General features: G+C 45.0%; 1 protein-coding gene across 4 annotated transcripts; it reads left to right on the top strand.

The window, feature by feature from the left end:
- On the top strand, window positions 6–13,057 carry CIAPIN1 (cytokine induced apoptosis inhibitor 1). Of its 4 annotated transcripts, none has more exons than XM_005692021.3 (10): window positions 6–86; window positions 1,463–1,576; window positions 4,096–4,270; window positions 4,931–5,083; window positions 6,484–6,563; window positions 8,028–8,190; window positions 9,618–9,691; window positions 10,818–10,933; window positions 11,410–11,491; window positions 12,005–13,057. In XM_005692021.3, exons 3-10 carry the CDS (start codon window positions 4,114–4,116, stop codon window positions 12,113–12,115), a joined length of 936 nt encoding a protein of 311 aa, XP_005692078.1. In that variant the 5' UTR covers window positions 6–86; window positions 1,463–1,576; window positions 4,096–4,113; the 3' UTR covers window positions 12,116–13,057. The 4 variants fall into 4 exon arrangements, with proteins under 4 accessions (XP_005692078.1, XP_005692080.1, XP_005692077.1 ...); XM_005692023.3 differs by having other exon boundaries at window positions 1,430–1,576; window positions 6,487–6,563; XM_005692020.3 differs by having other exon boundaries at window positions 1,430–1,576.

Raw genomic sequence — 15,238 nt, 5'->3', positions numbered from 1 at the left:
GCAGCGGGAGTTTCCGCCTCTCGCGAGAGGCGCGAGGTGTGGAGCCGGCGGATGCGGAGAAGCCGGGAGCGAACTCAGGGCGGCAGGTGAGCGCTCTTCTGGTGGTCCGTGAGCTCGATCTTCCCCAACAGTCCCCTCCCGACCCATTCTCTCCTCTACATCGGCTCTTTTCCCATTTCCAGCCCCGTCCTTCGGCGGAAACGTGGCCGTGGCCACCTCCCTGAGGACCACAGCTGGGTTTCGCCCGGAGGAAGCCAGTGTCAGGGGCCGGGCTGGCCCTGTCTCCCCCGGGGCCCCTGAAGTGGTGGCTTCGGCCCTTTCCGGGCTGCCTTATCTCCCGCGCAGCCGGACCCAGCCTGAGGCCCGGGGGACAGCGCTGCGCGCGGAGTCTGAGACCCACTTCTGCTAGTAGCAAGCTGTTATGACCTTGAGTCTCCGTCCCTCTCTACAAACATCGGGGAAGCTAAAGTTTCAGTCTTGGAGGTTCCCTGGAGCCCCAGGTTGTAAATTTGAACCTGTGTCTTCCCCGAACCTCCAAGGTATTGAGTTGGTATAATTGAGTATTCCTAAACTTGCCAGGTTGGAAAAGCCATCAGGATGCTTGTTAGTAAATTGGATCCGGAGATCTTTCTCCTGGAGAATCGATTCAATACCGCTGAATGTACCCCTGGAATCTTATTTTAACGTGCCTCCGGGTGGTTTCGATGATCTGCAAGTTTGGGAAAGGCTGGTATTCTCACATTGAGTGCCAAGCTCTGCATGACTCAGGGAGGTCATGGACTAGTCACTGAACAGAAATGTAAATACGGAGGGCCTCACTGGGAAATTAATCAACAAGGAAGGCTTCATAATAGTCGAAAGAAGTAAATGATTTTGGGGGCTAGAGATAACGGAGGGCAGGAGCTAAGCATGCCATTCTGTAAATTTTGTGCAGTTAGACCCTTTTCTCTTTTGCACCTTTGCAACTTTAATCGTTTCAGTTAGCTTATCAACTCTAGTCTTTTCAATTGCCTCTTCTCCCCTGTGTGAGTATGGGGGAAGCCTCCCTTTAAGCCAGAACTACTCCCCAGATGTTAAAATTTCAGATCCATATTTCCAGATTTTGGTAAAGCCCTACTGATCTCTCCATGAGGTTTTGTTTTCTGTCCACTCATCTTCGAGTGAATCTCTCTTGTGGAAAATCTAACATTTGCTTGGAGACAAAGTTATCCATTTCTTTTCCTTTGCGTTTACTACTTCCTTAGAGATTATCACCTTTTTTCTGTGTGTGTGTTTCAGTTTATTTGAATTAAAAATTTCCTGATAACTGTCAGTATTCTCAGAATTTTTTTAATACATATGACTTGAAAGGATTTGATCCTTGATTTGAACTGAAATCCACACTTCAATCTTTTTTTTTTCCAATTCTTCCCCTCCCCCATCCTTAAAGGAAGCCAAATGCCTCAAGATTTGATGTTTACAGGTGTCTTAAAAATAAGTGAATCTCCAGAAGTTGTTCTCAGATAAATCCATTGACGCGACAGTGACTTCTGCTCTACCATTTTAATGAAACTGGGGCTCTGAGTCACACTTCCAGGTATGTTGACTTAGGTGCCAGACATTTTTTCCTTATGTCTTTTTAGAAAAAACATTGACAACAACATAAATCTCTGATGATGAATAACATCACACTTTCGCTTTTAGATATTTAAAAGAACACTGTGTCCCATTTTATTCGGAAAATGCTGACCACAAATGGTGGCGGTGTCTTGTTTTTTGAGGGTTAATGTTTAATAAATGTATTTTATGAGCTCCTTGTTGCCATAGAAGATTAGTTTCGGGGGATATGGAACACAGAGCACTTTCCAGTCTTCTAATTTACAGACACAATCCCGCTGGAGTACTGTATAAGATGTCATAAAGTATGGCTCTCATATTGTGTAATTTTAACAATGAAAAAGCAGCTTCACATCTCTCCTTGGGGAGTCCTCCCAGCTGGCAAGGCTGAGGAGGAACAAGATTTTATAGGACTGTTTGAAGCAAAGGCAAATAAACTGACCCCGGAGAAGTGGAGGCTCAGAGTTCTCTGAGAACATTATTTTATTGAGCTTTATGTGCCAGGCCCTGCTGAGTGCTTTGCATATTTTTATCTTCTTATTTACCTCTTGCCACCGCCCTGCAAAATTTAAGATCATTATTCCTACTTTATTAATGAGAAAAGAGAGAGGCTAATCACAGATCCATGGTTATGTAGCCAATGAATAGAAGATCTAGTGCTAGACAGAACCCCAGTTCATCTCTTGGAAACCTGTGCTCTATAAAATTCTGCCTCCATTAAGGTTGCTGAAAAGGTCTAGAGATCTGGCCTTCTGCGTTTCTCTTGCTAATGAGCAGCCTTTGGCCCCTCGGTTCTTGCGTGAGGGTTTTTCTGTGAGTACAGTGCAAGGTTGTATAGTGGGAAGGGATCTTTTTCCATGGCCCCAAGGGAGAACTTGTTTCAGCATCATTCTAGAAACAGGTCGTTTATTTCTTATAACTTCATGCCCAGTAGTCCATATTCCTGTCTTTCGCAGTCAGTTGTTAAATGTGAGATCCCAAGTTGCTCACTTGAAAGACTTGTAGGGTTCTTCCTCAACATCATGTTACAGTTGAGAGCGTAAAGTTTCAGTTCTTGATTGTGTGCTTTTTAGGGATTAAAAAAAACACAGTGTAGTGAATAAGGAATCCTGTTTGTCTGATAACACTTGGCATCCTTTTACTGCACCTCGAAGGCAGGTTAGGATAATAAAGGTATTCCACAAGGAAAGAATCACATAAAAGGCATGATGGAGTGAAAAATGCCAGGATTTTCCATTGAACAAGGGGAGGCAGGAGATACAGGTAGAGCGCCTGGAGATTACAGAGCACCTGGATCCAGGAGACTGAGGAGATTTGACTTTGCTCGAGAAAATAAAAGCCTTAGTAACTCCTTTAGAAGATGAACGACAAAATCAAAAGTACTACCATATTTAAGGATGCCTGGCTAACCTCAGCATGTTTTAATAGGCTGAAAGGCAAATCATTTGAAGGGAACATTTTGAAAGAAGGAAGAGTGTGTGTGCCTGGCTTAAGTTCGGTCCCGGAATGTTTGTGCTGACATAATTGTTACTGGGTTAGCCACCTCTCAGAAGACAGAAGTGTTCCGCTTAAGACTGATCCACACATGACCTGTCTCCTACAGCTTCTGTCTTCATGTCATTTGATAGAGCTGTCTGCAGGCAGGGACTCAGCGTCATTAATGTTTAAGAAAGAAAAAGGGAACTAAGTAGACTGCTCTCTTGCTGGCCTGAGTGCATCGTGAGGACACTGTATACTCGTCTGAGTATCAAGTCAAAGAAAAAGTTGACTCTGATGGGAGGAAATTTCCATAGGTTGAAAGCATGGGTTTTACAGTCATACAGACTGGGATTCAAATCCCAGCTCTTTTTTTATCCACACAACAGTTAACCAGTTATGTGACCTGGGCAAAATCAACAGCTTGTGTCCTGACTAAAATGGGAGTATTACCTAGTTTAAGGTTATGCTTGGGTTCAGTTGAGATAACGTATATTAAATGCTTTGAAGAGTTTGGCTAATATTAATTGTTAAGGAAAGACATGGTAGATACCATTGATCACTGCAGAGTCAGTGGAATTGAATTTTCATATCTTGATGAATGGGGAAATATCATTATTCAATTTGCTAAATTTACATATGTTGTCTCTTTTTTAAAACATCTCAGCTTGTGGTTAGGATATGGCAGCCAACTTATTTGCCTCCCTTGCTGAGTCATACTTCTGCTTAATTAATGTCCTGTGTGTTTTATATTCTGTTCAAGCTGAGTTTTCATATCAAAGAGAAAATAATCGTTGTGCCTTCAACCTCCTTACTTGACTCCCCAGTCAGAATTCTCACCGAGGAAGCCACCTGCCATGTTTGGGAATGTTGGGGTTATGAAACCTTGGGTAATGGGTTTGTTATCACACTCTGCTGTCTACAGTGAGATTTTCTAATGGGAGGTCAAAATTAGGTATAATTCTAATCATTCCATGTTTGTCTCTGCTCAGTCTTGACTCTTTTTTGGCCCATACCTTTTAGGTCCACAGCACTGCAGAAATGGCAGATTTTGGGATCTCGGCTGGCCAGTTTGTGGCAGTGATCTGGGATAAGTCATCCCCGGCGGAGGCTCTGAAAGATCTGGTGGATAAGCTTCAAGCCTTAACTGGCGATGAGGGCCGAGTGTCTGTGGAAAATATCAACCAGCTGCTGCAGTGTAAGTACCTGCGCAGGTTGTCTTTCAGGGCAGACAGTTATGGTGGGGGTGATGCTTTCCTGTCGTTCCTTGATGGCTGGGTTTTTGTTTCAGGTGGCACATGCTAATAGTTGTTTCAGTTGAGGTATAGTGGACTTAGATACAGCTGATGATCTGTATAAGCAAGGTCTTATTTCTTATGACTTCATGCTTAGCCGTTCAGTTGTGTCCAACTCTTTGTGACCCTTTGGACTGTAGCCTACCAGGCTCCTCTGTCCATGGAATTCTCCAGGCAAGAATACTGGAGTGGGTTGCCCTTTCCTTGATCTTTGCCATTTCCAAGATTTCCAGAGGATCTTCCCAACCCAGGGATTGAACCCACGTCTCCTGCATTGCAGGCAGATTCTTTACTCATTGAACCTGTTTCACATCTTTTTCTTTTAAAGCTTGTTTTTCATCCACCTTCTTTTTTTACTTTTTCTCCTGAGCATGTAAAAGAAGTTAGTATGACTGAGGGAGAGCAAGCGTCCTTGCCCCACTTGCTAGTAACGGTGGTATAATAGCATTTGCAGAACAGGTAGGTGTTTATTTTATGGGGCCACACATGTAGCTTTTGTGGGGGCTTGGTCAATGGCTTCTGGGGCCCAAGTGACCACTAATTAGAGTCTTCCTTCTTTTCAGCTGCCCACAAAGAATCTAGCTTTGACATTGTTTTGTCGGGTGTAATTCCTGGAAGCACCACTCTGCACAGTGCTGAGATTTTGGCCGAGATGGCCCGGATTCTTCGGCCTGGTGGATGTCTTTTTCTGAAGGAACCAGTAGAGACAGCTGTAGGTAAGGAGATCTTCACTTAAAAGACCAGATCTTCACTTGAAAGACGCACTTAAACCCTATCTTAGGTATGTTCTCTGCATCTCTCTGAGTAGCAGGTATCATTTGGAGATCAATATTCCTATACAAGACCGTATCCTTAGGGATAAGTTATTGTAAAACTCTGAACCACACATCTGAATAAATTGTGATCTTTGACCCGTTAGTTGTAAAATAGAAGGAACTGCTCATCTGAAAACGGCTGGATCCTTCAACAGGCGAATGGTTTAACCGGTACATCACACAGTGGAAAACTATGCAGCGTGAAAAGGAACAAACGCTTGCCACATGCAGCAGTTTGGATGAGTCTCACGGGAATCGTGCTGCGTGAAAGAAATCCAGTCTCCAAAGCTTACGTGCTGTATGATTCCATTCACAGAACATTCTTGAAATAACAAAGTTATAGTGACAGGGAACAGGGTGGCCATTGTCAGAAGTTAGGATCAGGAGGGAAGGGTGTTCATGAGGCTATAAAGGGGGTAGTATGAGGGTTCCTTGTGGTGATGAAGACTATACACACACACACAAGTGTATGTAAAAGTGGTGAAATTGGGATAAGCTCTGTGGACTATATTATTACACAAGTGACAGTTTCCCAGCCTTCATACTATATAATAACTGTATAAGATACTACCATGGGGAGGTGAGGGGAAGGGTCCTCTGAACCTCCCTGAACTTTTTTAAAATTTACTATACATCTATAGTATTTCAAACTCAAAAATTAAAATATAGTCCAAGAGTGATGAGGTAAGTATTGATTCATGTGAAACTAAAGATAGAATCCAAGAAATAAAAACCTTAAAAAATTGTTTTTGCTTAGTAGTAAAGCTGTCAGAATCATTCTAGAGTTTCAGCATTTTAGACTTTCTATCAAAATGTGATGCATTATTTCATCAAATATGATAATAGAAATGAAAGTATTTTGAAGCATACAGAGGTGTTTATGTGGAAACACAAACTTGTGATGTTAGGAGCAGATATAGCTTTCTTTGTCAGGAGGTAAACCCTGAGTGATTAAAAACAGTGTCTTACCAGAACCATACAAAGATACTTGTATACAGTTTCTAATCCTCTTTCTCAGTCATTATCCAGCAGCCTCTGTAAGGTTAAGTATTTCTCAGAAACAGAGAGTGATAATAATAAAGGATTTATTGTATAGGAGCACTTTGAACAACCAAAAGGATTTCTCTAGTTAAAATATTATCATTAAAATATATATATATATATTTATATTATATATAAATATATTTATATTCTATTGAACAGAATAGGTTATTATTTTAATGCCCTGTTGACTAGGATAGAGCCTTTATAATTTTTCTTGCATTGGTCTATAAAGCTACTAATTGGGGTTTTCCTCTTAGCAGTTAACAATAGCAAAGTGAGGACGGCATCTAAGCTGTGTTCAGCTCTGACTCTTTCTGGTCTTGTGGAAATAAAAGAGGTATGTTTATAGATGACCTTCTTCACTGGGAATTTAAGCCTTGGGTGACTAAACCCAGTATATCTTTGTCAGATGATACACAGAGAATCTGGGAGAAATAACAACCCTGAAGGTGAGGTGAGCAGTGTCAGTTAGACTAGCAAACAAGTTGAGAAGATACCTGATGCCTTGAAGGACAAGACCTCTAAAATCAGCCTCTTCTGGAGAGACTCAGCTTGGGCCCATGTGGGTTGGGCCATTTTCTGGTCTTAGTACTGGTGGTGACACCTGAGGCAGAAAGGGAGCAACACATCTGTTAGTGGACGCAAGTCTTAGGCCCACGTGGAAGGCAGTCGCCTGTAATTATCACACAATTATTACACAAATCTTACACAGTTATTTTCCTCAGCTTTTTGGTGGGAAGCTGGAATAGGTTGGAGGGGAAATCCTTTTCTGACAATTCAGTAGAAATATTAACATTAAATAGAGGTATTCATGGTTCTGCATTCTTCTCCCATGCCGAAATGTTCTTGTGTGAGAGGTAGGTGTTATATCACAATAGTTGTTATGCTTGGATCTGTACATGGCCGCCGGCCTCAGTTTCTTTATACTTTCCCTTTTTTATTTTCCTTTTTAGTTAAAGTTCTTCCATTCTTTTACTCTAAATTACGTGATGTTCATAAAACTTCAATTAAGACCAAAGAATTTAAAGTGACATCTCAGACCTTGCTTACACTTCCCTCCCTAGAGGAAGCCACCAATACATTTTTTGGTGTGGCTGTTCAGGCATTTTATGTATTTACAAGAGTGTTGTGTGTGTGTGTGTCTACACATTGTTAATGTAAATCAAGTCACATTACACATTGTTCAGTCACTAGCTCTTTTCCCCACCTTCAGATACGCTCTACATTTATCCATATCAGTGTGTTCCCCACTTGCTTATTAATGATGGAACAACATTCAGTGGTATAAATGGACTATGAGTTTGGTGGTCATTCATTCCTTAATTGTTGGACACAGAGGTGGTACCCCCTTCTGTTTTTCCTACCTTTACTGCCTGCTGCTTCGTCTCAAGGAACATAAAAAGCATTTCCCCCTTGGTTCACTTTCTCTACTACATATTTCACTTCTAGCCTCTTTATCGTGGGCATGCTTACGCACTGTAGGCTTTGATCCTATTCAACACACCCAGTTCATCTTGATAATTATAATTATTATAGTCCCCACAAGGCCTTGCACAGCGCCTGTACCCAGTAGACAGCTACCTGATAAATACTTTCAAACTCTCCATGGAATGGGCTAACTGTAAACATGTAGACTAGTTATGCTCTGGAGCACGTGAGGCATGAGCCCTTGTCTGTGATTTCCCACTGTCGTGTGCTTCCTCCAGATGCGAGCATTTGACATCCGTGGGGGGACGTGGTACCGTGTCACACTGTGGAAGGACTGTGATGTGCCCTGATCCTCTGATGTCTTGAATTCCAGCTACAGCGCGAGTCCTTGAGCCCTGAGGAGATTCAGTCTGTCCGAGAGCACCTGGGTTACCACAGCGACAGTCTGCTCTCTGTGCAGATCACAGGCAAAAAGCCCAACTTTGAAGTGGGCTCTTCTAGTCAACTTAAGCTTTCTACTGCCAAGAAGTCTTCCGGTGAGATGGCCTAGGGACATGTCTATCTGAGTGGCTTAGGAGGTCCTATTAGAAACCGAGCCAGAGATCTGAGTGAGGTGGTGAGAACTTTATAGAATCAGCTCCTTCCTTAGTTTCTGTCATTTCCAAATAGAAGGATGCTTCATGTACTGCTGTCCTGGGCATATTCATAATCTGAAACTGAAGTGGCACGTAGATATTACTTAGTTCAGCCCCTCCTCCTGCACCAGAGGATGCTGAGGCCTCCAGGTTCCAGAGTTCTGAGTCCCGTAGCTTCATTAGCTAATGAAGTCTTTCCAGACCCCAGAATCATGACACTTACCCTCTGAAGACCTCCCAGGGGCAGTCATGGCAGATAAGTGCACTGTTCCTCTTCCTGTGTGTCCTTTTCTCGGTGCCACTGAAGTCAGCTTTTCTTTCTTTGAGGATTTTAAGACACTTATAAAAATAGCTCTTCTGTTTAGAAAACTACACCCAGTCCTTTGTCATCATTCTCACCCTCCCTATCACTTTCTTTTAATGCCCAGGTTGAGAAAAATTGTCCAAGCTGTGAGGTAGACAGAAATGTACAAGTACATTCACACTGCTGTGTTTTGGCTGTCCAGCCTGAATCTTCAAGAAATTCTTTGGCATCCTAACCTTTGGATTCACAGTTCCAGAGCAGCTAGGATCTGCTTAGATGGCCTGCCCTGTGGGGGTCTGAGCATCTAGTTGTGACAGTGATCACAGGGAGCACACTTTGCCCCCCAAGCCCCCTTCATGAGCCAGCCCACACTGAAGCCCCCAGAAAGGGAATCAGGAGGTGTAATTGTCACTGATTTGTTCTTAAACTACCACCGTCAACTCCAGAGCCCGTTTTCTTGTCTATAACAGGTTTACATGAGACCAAAGCTTTGCTATTCGTAATGCTTTTTGGCACACTTTCTCATTTAATCTGCAAATCTCCTGCTGTGGGTATAGGGAATACTATTAAGCCCCATGCTCTAGGGATTGAAACTAAGAGGAGGAGGAGAAAGCAAGCTGGAGTGGAAGTTTAAAGCGTTAGGCAGACTGTGTCTGTATTTGTGTGTATTTGTGGCTGTATGGAACTGGCCCAAGTATGTAAATCTGTTTCCTCATAAGATTAGGATGACAGATAACTTTCCTCATGAGGTGGTTAACAAGACTAAACCAGATAACATATGTAAAGTGTTTAATATGTAGTATTAATATCTGGCACAAAGCAAGTGCTTAACAAAGGATGACTTTTCTTACCATAAAGTGATGGGTCCTTTGTAAGTGGTTGAGCCGGGCTCCGAGCCCAAGTCTTTTGACTCCCAGTCCAGTGTGTTCCCTGCACAGCCTTAAAGGAAAGCACTTAATATGTGTGTGGACCTTGTTTCCGGCTGCTTTTCTGGAGCTCGTTTTCTTTTCTTGGTTGAACTCAGGGAAGCCTGCTGTGGACCCTGCAGCTGCCAAGCTCTGGACCCTCTCGGCCAATGATATGGAGGATGAGAGCGTGGTGAGTCAGCTCTGTGGTCACCTGATGGCTTTCTTTTAGGCTTCCCTCAGCTCAGTTGGTAAAGAATCTGCCTGCAATGCAAGAGACCCCAGTTTGACTCCTGGGTCGGGAAGATCTGCTAGAGAAGGGATAGGCTACCCACTCCAGTATTCTTGGGCTTCCCTTGTGGCTCAGCTGGTAAAGAATCTGACTGCAATGCAGGAGACCTGGGTTTGATCCCTGGGTTGGGAAGATCCCCTGGAGAAGGGAAAGGCTACACATTCCACTATTCCGTCCTGGAGAATTGCATGAACTGTGTAGCCCATGGGGTTGCAAATAGTCGGACACGACTGAGCGACATTCATGTTGGGTAGGAGTGGTCATAGTTTGGAATGGACTCCCTGAATTCGTAAGTGTGAAAGCATTTAAAGCCCAGCCTTGTGGTGGTGCCTGACACTGGTGTTTTTTTTGACTCGGAAACTCCACATTGATGGCCTATTACATTTCCTTTTCAGCATCTTTCCCCACAGATTTTCTTGTTCTCACTTCATGTGATATACTAAAGACTCTTGTAGGCATGTGTAAACCTAAAAAGAGTTTGTCAGCTAAAATATTTTTTGGCTTCTCCATCTGGACAAGATACCAAATGCTCACTGTCTTAAAATCTCAGATCTGTGCTCTCTATAATAAAATGCTTCATTTCTGCAGCTATAGAGGTCAGTGGTAAGCAAAATAGATGATGGTTTGTGTCCTCATAGAACTTGCAGATTAATTGTCCTCACAAATTATCCAAGTGTATATATTATTATTGCCTTTGCCCTGAAATTATTTGGAAAATAGTCCATCCCCTTTTCTCGTGTGACAGCCCTTATATTCCCTGTTCTTCCTGCTCCCTCCTTCCCACCCTCCACACACATACTCTCTTCGTATCATAAATGAGTTCCCAGGCCCCTCACAACCCAGTACAGCTTCCATGCCCGCAGTTTACTTGCTGTGTGGGCGGCTTGGGTATGGTGATCAACCCTGGGTAGGACGGTGGACGCCTTCTGACACACAGGGGTGAACTGCTGCTGTGGCCCGTGACCACATCAGCTGTTCATCAGCAGAGACCACGACTGTGTCATTCATGGCCTCCAACATTCTCCAGGATCTTATCGACTCAGATGAACTGCTGGATGCGGAAGATCTGAAGAAGCCAGACCCAGCTTCCTTGCGGGCCCCTTCCTGTGGGGAAGGGAAAAAGAGGAAAGCCTGCAAGAACTGGTAAGCCTTGGGGTGCGCCGGGGCCACCTCGCTGCTGCCAGCCGCTTCTGACTCTCAAAGAATCACTGTATTTTACAATTACTAAAACATATCTTATTGGAAAGTGTCAGATGTATAGAAGAGTGTACTAAACAGGTACGTTTTAAAGAATACTAAAAACGAACACCCAGGTACTGACCACCCAGGTTAAGAATTGGGAACCTTAGACCTTGCCTTCGCTGGCTTCCTCAGCCGCATCTCTCATCTCCTCCCAAGAGGCTACATTCTCCCAAGTTTGGGCTCCTCCTTCCTGACTTTTTTCATAGATTACTGTCTGTGTGAAATCTCCAAACAATACCTTATTGAATTGTGGAGCCCAAATCTGACTAGGCCAGGAAAGGTCCATGTTTGGATCCGTAAAGGCTCAAGGGGAAGGGAGGTCTGTCAAGGATTTGGGTGGCAGGAAATCTCACTCATCAGCTCCTGACTTCCCCCAGCACCTGTGGCCTCGCAGAAGAACTGGAAAAAGAGAAGTCAAGGGACCAGATAAGCTCCCAGCCCAAGTCGGCTTGTGGAAACGTGAGTATCTGGATGGTTACTCAGTATTCACAAAGGACTAAAGCATACACAGGCCAACTCCAGCTTTATAGAAGCTACTGCCCAAGTATTGTAACAATAGGGGGACATGCGAGACTGTCTCCAGGGAGTAGTGGGAAGACGGGTGATCGCCTGAGAGTGTGTAGCACGCTCAGGCCCATAGGGAGGCAGGCGCCTGTCATTTCTTTTATCTGGCCCCTTTCTTTCTGCTTCACACGGGGCCTGAAGCTACCTAACCGTTTGGTATGTGTGGCTATCATTTGAACTGCTGAGAATCCAGAAGTATGTCCAGCTAAGGAACTTTCTCTAGACCTTTGTCTTTCATGAAATCAGAGCTCTTAAAGACTCTCAGTCTGTGGGTCTCAGCTGGACGTACAGATACTCCCGCTCATTCTCTTCAGGCTGCTGTGGCCATATTATGGTATTATCTTCCAGCCCATATCTCCGGGAGAGCTGACACTCAGCTTCTCACTAATGGGGCTCTTCTTTCAACAGTGCTACCTGGGCGATGCTTTCCGCTGTGCCAGCTGCCCCTACCTCGGGATGCCAGCCTTCAAACCTGGGGAGAAGGTGCTCCTGAGTGACAGCAACCTCCATGACGCCTAGGAGGGCCTGGCCTGGGGCACACCTGCTCCTCCGCCAGCTCTTGCCCCTCACATCCCACCACATGGTTCCCCCCATCTCCTCTGACTTAGGTCCCTGGCGGGGAGGGTGATCAGGGGACAGAGTGGAGCTGGCCGGGGCGCAGTGGTGTGGAGTGCTGCCACAGGTCAAGACCAAGTTATCCTGGGGCCCTGCCACCTGAGTGGGGACCGCCTTCACCCAGTGTTAGGCGAACGGTGCTCATCTCCAGTAGGCCCCTCTCCCTCCGTCAGAGTGCTGACTGACACTCTCGGATCCCACCACCCTTGAGTATTGACACTGACAGGGAGGGCCCTGTCTCATTCTGAGCTCTGCAGTGGCGCCCACAGCTTATCTCCCAGAGTTGGTGGTTTATTCACTACGCAGTTTTTGGTGACGTGAGGTGAGGGTCTTGTGACCTCAGAGCACCGAGGGAATCACTCATGGGTTGCCGTGATCATGTCCAGTGTCCTGCTTCCTCCACTCCTCTCCCCCCACCCATGTGTTAATGTGTTACATCTGTGTCCTATTTCATTTCTGTTCATCAGCAGGTATTAAAATTTATGTACTTACGCATATTTGCTATGAAGAGGGTCTATGTCTGTGTATCTGTGATGTCTGACAGCCACCTAACCTCACCTGGGACCACAACCATTTCTGGAGAGACTTGAGTCACCCCACAGGGAGCCATTCCTGCACTTAGAGATCAGGACCGACCTCCATCGCCTTTAGAAGAGTCCGTGCTGGTGAGCATCTAGAGAGAAGCAGGACAGAAGCAGAACCAACAGTAAATCTCTGAGCAGGAGCTCCTCTGTTCTTGTTCCCCGCCTACACAAACATGAAATTGATCTTGCCAGATAGCAAGAGAGATGGTGTGGATATAAGAGACCCAGGTTTTTCTGTTTCAGCAATAAAGAAAAGTGCCCGTTGGTATTTGTCCATTCTGATGGATTTTAGTTATGGGTATGGCTTGACTCTGAAGCCCCGGTGGTAGACTGATCAGGACCTGTGAGTATGACAGGGCATCCCTGCTGTGATTAGGTTATGTTGTGTGGTGGATGTGAGGATTTGCGGATAAAGTCCCTCACGGAACCCTCATACGCCGCTGGTGGGAATGTACAACATTGGTGCAGCCACTGTGAAAAACAGTATGGAGGTTTCTCAAAAACTAAAACTAGAACTGCCATGCGACCCAGCAAATCTACTCCTGGATTTATATCCAAAAAAACCAAAAGCTAATTTGAAAAGATATATGCACCCCAGTGTTCATAGCAGTACTATTTACAGTTGCCAAGAATGGAAGCAACCTAATGTCCATCAACAGATGAATAATAAACAACATTGAAGATGGTATATACATAAAATGGAATGCTACTCGGCCATAAAAAATGAAATTTTGCCTTTTGCAACAACATGGATGGACTTGGGCATTAGGCTAAATGACATGAGAAATGATATCAGTTATATATGAAATCTAAAAAATACAACAGACTAGTAAATATAACAAAAAAGCAGAAGTCAGAGATACAGAGAACAAGCTAGTTATGAGTTCAGCAGGTGCGGGCCAATATAGGAGTAGGGGAGTAAGTGGTGTAAGCTATTAGGTATAAAATAACTGCATAGATATGCTGTTGTACAACATGGGGACTGTAACCAAAATTTTATAATAACTAAATGGAGTATAACCTTGAAAAATCATGAATCACTATACTGTACACCTATAACATATACAGCAACTATACTTCAATAAAAATAATAATAATCGGGAGAAAACGTCCTCCATGGACCTTCAGGCTTTTAAGAGGGTGACTATCCTTCATGGGCCTGACCTAGTCAGTTGATGCTTTATAAGAACTGGAGAGCAAGTTTCTCTTGCTGGCATTGAGTTGCTGTGTTATGAAGGATCCACAGGCAAGGGACCACAAGCCACTTCTGGGACCAGGGAGCAGGACCGAATGACTATCAAAGAGAAAACAGGCCCTCAGCCCTGCGATCACGCCTGAGAACAGAAATCTGAACTGAATAATCAGGAGAGTTCAGAAGAGGACCCGGGTTTCAGGTGAGACCCAGCTGGTGGGACTCATGGGAGCCCAGCCTCGTGGTGCCTGGACTTCCAAGCCACAGGACCTAAGATGACGAATGTGTGTGGTGTTAAGCCATTGGATTTGGGGTGGTTCATTATACACCCATGGTAGCCACTCCAGCCCCCAACTAGGCTTAAAGTGGACAGATATTTATCAAGTCAAGCCCCAGGACGGGATGCTGTTGGTGGCTCCCACTACGGCTGCCAAAGTGAAGGAGGAAAATCTCTACCTGCAGGTTGAAGAGAGAAGATCCTGAGCCAAAGAGCTGGGGTGGGTTTAGCAGAACTCCAGGCAAGTGCCACCAGTTCTTGCTGACTTGATTCTTGTTCTGTGTCCCCGCCACTGCTGGCAAAGTGGGTGATGCCTTCTCCTGTTTGGCAGTTAAAGAGTTGCAGGCCAGCACTGCTGGGTCGCTCCACATGAGGGCTCAGAGTTGGGGCCAACATGCTGCTGAGCGGCCTGGCTGGCCAGCAGTGCACATGTGGCCTCAGTGCCCAGCTGCCACTCAGCTCAGTGAGTCCACGGAAGGTACACGGGTCCTCACACCTGCGGACTTTAGAAGACAGCAGCTCTGAGGGGAGGTTTTGGAGCCAAAACAGTCTCAGATATCATTGAAAACCACAATTTACATTTGGAGACTGGGTGAGACCCAGAGAATGAGCTATGACCATCACCTGATGACCTTCAAAGGCACAGGTGACCCAGGTCCTTGGACATTTTGTCAGTGGGCCTGGGTGGGGCTGAGGAATCATTTTTCAGTGAACTCTTTCTAAGGTCATCTCCAAAATCTGACAGCAAACAGTTGGGACGTTCCCCTTTTCTTTGAAGTCACTGTAAAGCACCTAGTGGTATGGGTAGCCGAGCAAACCACACCTTCCCTGGGGTTAAGACACAGCCGAAACAGAACCACAAGAGGAACCACAAGAGAGCTGGAAGGGCGCTGAAAGCAGGGCCTTTGGAGCTGGAGAGTGGGAGGAAGAAAGCAAGTGAGAGCCCACACCTGCTCCAAACAGAGCGGGCCCTT

Source organism: Capra hircus, chromosome 18, assembly GCF_001704415.2.
Source record: "Capra hircus breed San Clemente chromosome 18, ASM170441v1, whole genome shotgun sequence".
Classification (NCBI taxonomy): domain Eukaryota; kingdom Metazoa; phylum Chordata; class Mammalia; order Artiodactyla; family Bovidae; genus Capra; species Capra hircus.
Note: the sequence above shows the minus strand (reverse complement) of the source record. Positions and strands in the feature narration are given on the sequence as shown.

Bases quoted from the DNA above. Each gene is read 5' to 3' on its own strand.
- CIAPIN1 (XM_005692022.3), top strand. From the start codon at position 4,114: ATGGCAGATTTTGGGATCTCGGCTGGCCAGTTTGTGGCAGTGATCTGG. The intron at 4,271-4,930 runs GTAAGTACCTGC...CCTTCTTTTCAG, and splicing joins TATCAACCAGCTGCTGCAGT to CTGCCCACAAAGAATCTAGC. The intron at 10,934-11,409 runs GTAAGCCTTGGG...GACTTCCCCCAG, and splicing joins AGGAAAGCCTGCAAGAACTG to CACCTGTGGCCTCGCAGAAG.